The following is a 7,834-nucleotide window of genomic DNA, read 5'->3' as shown; positions in this document are numbered from 1 at the left end:
ACACACACACACACACACACACACACACACACACACACACACACACACACACACGCAAAGTGTCGCACATGTGTCAGGTTTATTAGAATCAATGTAGCATCCAACGAGGTGAAAACAAAGCTTTTTCCAACAAGCAGGGAGAGTTCATGCTTAAGTTTGAAGGTCAAACCCCTTTTCTGTGTTTTTAGTGTCTAAAAAGTGCCGAGTGAGCGGTTCCAGATGCCAAGATGCTTCACAGAACCATTTTAAAGGACTTTTTCGACGGCAGCTGTGAAACTTTTAAATGACATGTAATACGTCCATGTTCCTGAGATATAAGAGAAATGTATTTTACATATTTTTTTGATGAGATAAATTCGATTTATTTCAAACAAGTAACAAATAACGAGGAAACAAAACAAGAATAGCCAACAAAATATATATATTTTTGTTTGAAAAGAAGTCCCACCCTAATCTAAACTAACGTAATGTTGATCATATATACAAATAAACGATCATTTCATAATGTAAAACAGAACCATTAGCAACTGCAACAATCTAAACATGTTTGAGGTTTCATTTCACATTTATTACCTTTTTTTTCTTCTTCTTTTTTTTACCCTTTTATGGATAAATAAAGTTTTCTAATCTAAGTTGTGCTACTTCTGTTACATTTAAAATGGAAATGTTAACTATCACTAATAATGATCCACCAGTCCTTTTTTACTTTTCATGCTTAAAGTAGAACTTTTGAGTACATTTTTGTATGCAGGACTTACTTGTATTTTTACATATTTGTATTAAAGTACATGAATACTGAGCTGAATTGGGAGCTCTCCGTAATCCTCAGGTGTCCCTTTTCAACAGAACGATTCATATCTTTTTCCAAATATCCAGTTTTCTGTCGAAAGCAGACAGAAATGTGATCCCTCTAAACAGTAATGTGATTTTAATGGGCTCCTGCCCACTCACAGCAGTGTTACTTCACTACGTGCTGCAGCTCCACGGGTAGCTGCTAATTTAACGTCTGTTTGCTAATGACTGCATTTGACCTAAATTGTAGATTTTAACATCGACAATCACAGTTTGCCCTCGTAAAAGAAGTGTTTGGTTCAACGTGGGTACTTATTACTGTCTCACTTTGGAATTTTGGTTATGAATCTGCTTTTTGTGCTATTAGAAGACTGGTATTTGCTGTAAAAGCTCAATATCCAGCTGTTTTCCTTATGTCGGCTCCATCAGACCACAAAGAAACATCTCTCTCTCTCTCTCTCTCTCTCCTCTAACTTTACAGGGATTTCAGTGTTACCGATGACACCATATCATTGTCATTTGGCTGTGAAGGCAATGTTTTAAGTGTCAAAAGTTGATGAAAGGCGAGTTATAGGGGGGATAAGCCTGGAGGCTTGAATGCTCGGCTTTATCCAGACTTTTCGTGAATATCCTGCTAGGAAAAGGATTCACTTTAACGGAGCTGGCAGTGCACCTCGTTCTGCTCTCTGCCAAACAAATGCTGTTGCCACTCAAAATGTTTTGTTTTTTTGTTTCACTATACAGTTAAACTAGAGTGTGTGTGTGGGAGGGGGGGGGGGGGGGGGGGGGGGGGGGGGGGGGGGGGGGGGGGGGGGGGGGGGGGGGGGGGGGGGGGGTAGTCTTTAACAAAAAACACAGAGATTTTTTTGTATTAAACTTTCTTTCTCCCTCTATTCTCAGGATTTTCCTTTGAAATTATCTCACGGACTTCACTTTAAAGAGACATTGACACCTACATCACAGACTTATTGTAAAATACTGTTATATTGTTTATCACATTCTATCGGAAATCTACACATTTTTATGTTCTATATTTTTGTCTTTTGCTATTGTTTATCGTCACACACTAATCACCTCTGATGTGCAACAAAAACATTGGCAATAAACAGTTTCTGAATCGTAATAATCACAATGAAGTCATAGAAGAATTTCCTTTTATCTTATCGTATCTTAAAACTCTAATTCCACCCAGTATTTTGTCAGTAAACAACACTCAGAATGTGAATAACTTCGAGGACTTTCCCGAAGCTTTTATTTATTTTTGCAGGAATGTAAGTGACAGATTGCCTCTCCGCCTGGGGGCTTGTGTTGCACCCAAACACGCAGCATATGAAGTCAACGCGCGAGGCACTTTAGAAGAAATAAGGTTTTCAGACGTGAGGGAGATGGACATAAAAAGATCACCTCCTGCCCTTCACTTAACTCTGTCTCTGACCCTTGAGAACAACAAGAAAGCAAAACTCAAGAGAGTTCCCAAGGGACCGGATCCTGCGGGGCCTGCGCGCAGCGACTGCGCAATGAGGAGTCGTCGTCCCCCCCCCCCCCCACACACACACACACACACACACCATGTGCCTCGATCAGCTCTCGGGGGTTGATCGCAGGTTTTCTCATTGGCGACGTTGTTCTCAAGCCCCCGAGCAGCCTTTGATCTTCTCAGCAGCTCCGAGGTCCGGCGAGGAGCCCGATGTCTTCCTCAGCTGTGGCCAATCCAAACTCCGACGGCCATCGAGGCGCAGCGCGCTGTTTTCTTAGGTGCGCGCAGTTCCCAGAGAAGGGGGCTCGCCAAACGCTTTGACACATTGTGAGAAATATCCGCATTGTATCCTTGTAAGCTGTCAACAACATAATTACCTAAACAAGTCGGCTGGTTTTCGGGGTCGAGCCCCCCCCCCCCACACCCAAATTCTGCAAATAGAGAGGGATAAAGTTCACTCCAAAACAATGTCGCCATCTTTATTTTCCAGAAACAGATGGCAGCAGCTTGACACAAAAAAAGAGGCAGAATCTCTACTAATGTAATGGACTTTTTCAATTTTTATTATATATTATTTATTATAATATAAATAAATATATATATATATATATATATATATATATATATATATATATATATATATATATATATATATATATATATATATATAATATCCATTATTTTCACTTCTATTAAAATGAAAATAATAAAATAAAACAACTTTGCATTCCTTCAGTGCTCAGAGCAGCCCTGCCATCTGTCGTGTGGCTGAAATTGAAGTGCTTGACTTGTGTCAATAACTTTTAACGGTTAGAATTTGGTCCTCGGGAGCAAAATGGCGCGGGGAGTTGAGCGGTGGTGTCAATTGTGTGTAATTGCCTGTTTTTAATGAGGTGAACGGGGAGGATCGCCTCATTCGCAGCACCTTCGGTGATGAGCTCGGGGGGTGTTTTGAGAGGGGGCTTACCACTGTAACGTGAATTCGTAGGGGCTTGAAATGTTACACCTTGCCTTGCAGCTGGGCTGCATCTGCAACGCTGTTGTCCGCGCCGTAAAAAATTGGCCCGCATACTCCCTTACGAGTGGTCGCCCTTCTTTTCTGCACAGTTTGACTAAAACAAAAACAGAAAGAACCTTCTTTTTTTTCTTTCTCATAACGAACGTCTTCGCGTGACGTTTTCGTTGTCGGCCTCGACGTGATGTCGGGAGGCCGGCTGCAGATGAATGGAGATGAAACCGAAGCACTTGCTCACGTGGTGATCCGAGGCTGCGAATGTTTCGCCCGAGCAATCCCCCGAGCGTTGTGTTCACCGTGGCCTTGCATGAGAAGAGCCGCTGGAAGGAGAGCGTGGTGATGAGTAAGAAAACACCAGTAAGTGCAGATGTGGGGAAACTCTGCAGGGTACTGGGGGGGTGAGAGGCAGCAGATTGGGGATGGGGCAGGGAGGGAGCTGAGCTAACCCCAGCCTGCCTTCTGGCTGGACCAATGGGCCACGGTAATTAGATCTGGCCAATGTGGGCCCTGGGCTCTGGCCTGGGGGCATATAAGGGGGGCCTGGGGCAACAGACCCCTCATATCACTCAGAGGTCTCCTCTCTCTCTCACCCTACTCCTTCTTTCCTCCTCGCGCCCATCTCTCCATCCGTCCAGACTTCTCTCCTCTGCAAATATGGACATCTTCTCCCCGTCGCAGGTCTACTACGACGCGTGTGCGTCCTCTCCGGACAGCCTGGAGTTTGGCCCCGGCGCGGAGCTCGACGGCTCTGACGAGGACGAGCACGTGAGGATCCCCGGGGCCCCCCACCAGCCGGGACACTGCCTCCAGTGGGCCTGCAAGGCCTGCAAGCGCAAGTCCAACTTTGTGGACCGCAGACGGGCCGCCACCATGCGTGAGCGCCGGCGGCTGAAGAAGGTCAACCACGCTTTCGAGGCTCTGAGGCGCTGCACCTCGGCCAACCCCAGCCAACGCCTGCCCAAGGTGGAGATCCTGCGCAACGCCATCCACTACATCGAGAGCCTGCAGGATCTGCTCCGAGAGCAGGTGGAAAACTACTACGGCCTGCCTGGAGGGAGCAGCTCGGAGCCCGGAAGCCCGCTGTCCAGCTGCTCTGACGGCATGGTAAGACCTCTGATCCACATGTTCAGCCTCCTCGTGCAAACATCTGGCTGTGCACAGATTGCTGCGGCTCTAAAAAAAAAAAAAGCAAAAGTTCAGGCAGGGAAAATAACTACACGCAGGACAACTTCATCTTGCAGGAACTTTGGCCTGAAAGGGCCTTTATTGTTCAATGAAGTATCTTCAGAGTCTTACATTTGAGCCCTGGTGTCATTTCTCATTACCATGTAGAGTATTTCATTTCAAAATAGAGCCTGGATTTCCAATCGAGAAAGCTATTCATCAAAGAGGCTTGTTTTGCCCCAATGACCTCAATTACAATGCCTCTCCGTGCATGTCATACTCCACTCTAGAATATATTATGTCGTCCTACAAGTATCGCGTGTGTATGTGATGATTGTTATTAAAGGTCAGGCTGAATTAGTTGTTCTTCACAACAGTTTGAAGGTGGCAACGTATGCAGCGAATACAAAAGAACTTATCTCGCTGGATGGAGTAATGGCTTTCCCACCACCGGACACTTTATAGCCCTAATAAACCGAGCTAAATCCACCTTACTGAAGTCTGGCAGAAAAAAAAAAAAAAAAACTGGGGCGCTTTTCTGCATTCCATCCCGACTGCATGTTCTGTGCACCGCTGCCAGGATTTTCTGCAGATTTACTAGGAGAAAGTGTCATCTTGCACAAACTGGTGTTGCTTCCACTGATGCAATCGATTCGGCACGCTCGCAGCCTCGGCAGGGGAAGGGAGCGCATTCGGCCACTTTGACTTTAAGGTGGAAGTGAAATAAAAGAAGCCCATAACTTTGGAATTTGGGATTTATTAGCCTGTCCAAAATATCGTGAAGGGCATCACTTGTTTTTGCACTTTTCCTGCTTCTTCCTATCCCATATGTATATGTGTGTGTGTGTATATATATATTGTATATACGGAATGTATGTGTATTTATATTTATGCAACCATAACCCATTTCCGTTTGCAAGAATTCAAGGGTAAATTAGATGTTTAATTTCCTTGCAGGCCGACAGCAACAGTCCACTGTGGCAACATCTGAATGCAAACTACTGCAACAGTTATTCGTACGCGAGGAACGGTAAGACCTTTGGACGGCAGCCTGATGTTGTGAATATGACGTAACTAATAGCTTGAAATTTAAATTCATGTTTTGTTTTGCCTCCGAGAGTACTATCTTTATAAAAAAAAGAGAACCACAAATATGATCAATCGTGTTTTGTGTGTGTGTGTGTGTGTGTGTGTTGGGGGGTGCTTTTGAATAAACATATGTCCTCTGTCTTCTTGTCAGAGTGTTCCGGCGACAAGGCCGTCGGAGCCTCCAGCCTGGAGTGCCTCTCCAGCATCGTGGACCGGCTGTCCTCGGTGGAGAGCAGCTGCGGCCCGCCGGCTCTGAGAGACACGGCCACCTTCACCCCCGGCAGCTCCGACTCGCAGCCCTGCACGCCGGAGAGCCCCGGATCCAGGCCCGTGTACCACGTCCTGTGAAGGGGAACGTTGACGCGGATGTATCGCCAGAGAGATAAAGAACACGCCGTGTGCTCATCTGAAGGACACTCGGCCGTATCTGAGGACCAAGCAGCTTTTCTTTTTTTTTCTTTTTATTGTACATGAGATTGTAAATAATGTAAATGGCCATTTATTCTATACATGCTTATTATACCCAATGAGACATATTTAATTATGACAGTTAATGTTGCATTATTCCAACATGAAGTGGTATTTAATGCAGTTCTTCTCTCTTTCCATGCTGTCACGAACATTAAATCTTTCACCGTTTTTGTATAAAAGTTTGAGTTTTTTTTTCTTTTTTTTTTTCTTCCTCTTCTGTTCCTTTGTGACCATGCGCTCACGTATTTATCATCACGTGTAATAAGATATAAAATAGTGAAGAAATATGGTCCCGGAAGTTCTTACTTCTAATAAATGTGAAGACACACACAAAAAAACAAAACAACAACAGCAAAAACTAATGACTGTGTTATTGTTTAGTTAGTAATTTTACAAAATTTGAAACTGTAACGCATAATCTAAATGCCAGTGCTGTTTCCATCATCATAACACTAATTAGTCATTGTTTAGTGGGATGCATCATCATCTGCTTTTAATACGGCTCAATTATTCCTTTAAAATGGCAGATTATTTGTGCGTTTACATGACGATGAATACGAGTCCAGAAAAAGGTTTTTAAAAAAAAATCTAATCAGAAGGTCAAGTTGTTCATCATGTGACGGCGTCGACTGTCTCCAGCTAACAAGGTGTGGAGATCACATTAGGAACTGATAGAGGTCAGCGGATGCCATTAATCATGTGACGCTGCTGTAACCACCCGTGCCTATACTGCGTATGAGTCAGAGTAAAAAGGCAATTTATTCATGATTATCCGCATTAAAGCAAGGATTTAATCCAAAAACAGACAAACCTGTACACAACGAATGAAATGACTGCCGAGTTTAGGAATTTAAAAACGCACGTCGTGTCCGTCTTTGATCCCATTTGAGGGCCTCTTTGTTCAGTTGGGAGGCTGCGGCGTGTGTACCTGTTTGTTCTTTCCTTCCATCACCGACACCCTTGATTACGCCATCGACACCAGAGTTGAGAACAAATGGCCTCTAATTGTACTTGGGGGGGAGGGGGGGGGGGGGGGTTACTGCGTCGTGCCTTCAGGCCAAGGTGTATTTGAAATAGAATTATGTATGTATGTTACATTTGTTGAATCCATATTTCCTTTGTGGTTATACTCTTCATGAATACATTTTCTACTTCCCAAATCAAGATTTCTTTCTTCTTATGTGCTCTTTGTTCAATTACAAATACGTATTACATATCTACCTGTTCTTCTCTTATATGATTTCCATTGTGTGTCATAATTTTGCTCTGGTCTTAAGCAATATGTTCCTTGTTATTGTTTTAAAATAAACTATTCCTGGTCAGCAGTGGAATAAGTTTTCACATCCTTATGTAAAAGTTGCAGCAACACAATGTAGCAATATTATAAAATACCCTATTACAAGTTAATGTCCTGTGTTGAAAAGGTAAAAGTATTGTTCGCAAAATGTACTTTGATTATAAAAAAAAAGAAAAACCTAATCATAATGCATCAAAATAGCTCACTGTGTATTTTTTCATTCTATTATTTTTGCCTATGCATTAATGTGAAAGTAGTATCTTGAGGTTGTGGCTGGTGGAGGTGAACAACATTTTAACAATTAAATACACTCTTGTAGTCCTCTACTGGTGCATCATATTCATGAAGCTCACATCTCATTTTATGGGAAAGGTTGTATGTATGTTTTATGTAAATGAAGCAAAACCTGTGTAAAAAAGAAGTATAATATCTCTTTTAATTTAATTGAGTAGTATAAAGTAGCGTCAAATAGAAATACTCGTACTAGTACCTCAACATGTTTTCAATGTACTTGTACTGGAGTCTCCTC

General features: G+C 43.0%; 1 protein-coding gene across 1 annotated transcript; it reads left to right on the top strand.

Annotated features, from left to right (window-relative positions):
• The first annotated feature begins 3,938 nt into the window (after positions 1 to 3,938).
• On the top strand, positions 3,939 to 5,885 carry myf5 (myogenic factor 5). The gene is made up of 3 exons (XM_034526319.1): positions 3,939 to 4,388; positions 5,406 to 5,478; positions 5,689 to 5,885. The coding sequence occupies exons 1-3, from the start codon at positions 3,939 to 3,941 to the stop codon at positions 5,883 to 5,885; spliced, it is 720 nt and encodes a 239-aa protein (XP_034382210.1).
• The last annotated feature ends 1,949 nt before the right edge of the window (positions 5,886 to 7,834 follow it).

The sequence above is a fragment of the Cyclopterus lumpus genome, chromosome 23 (genome assembly GCF_009769545.1).
Source record: "Cyclopterus lumpus isolate fCycLum1 chromosome 23, fCycLum1.pri, whole genome shotgun sequence".
Taxonomy (NCBI): Eukaryota; Metazoa; Chordata; class Actinopteri; order Perciformes; family Cyclopteridae; genus Cyclopterus; species Cyclopterus lumpus.
Note: the sequence above shows the minus strand (reverse complement) of the source record. Positions and strands in the feature narration are given on the sequence as shown.

What these genes read in the sequence shown, in the direction of transcription:
- myf5 (XM_034526319.1), top strand. Translation starts at nt 3,939, where the DNA reads ATGGACATCTTCTCCCCGTCGCAGGTCTACTACGACGCGTGTGCGTCC. An exon ending in CCAGCTGCTCTGACGGCATG is followed by an intron (nt 4,389 to 5,405) that starts GTAAGACCTCTG and finishes ATTTCCTTGCAG; the next exon opens with GCCGACAGCAACAGTCCACT. An exon ending in TTATTCGTACGCGAGGAACG is followed by an intron (nt 5,479 to 5,688) that starts GTAAGACCTTTG and finishes TCTTCTTGTCAG; the next exon opens with AGTGTTCCGGCGACAAGGCC.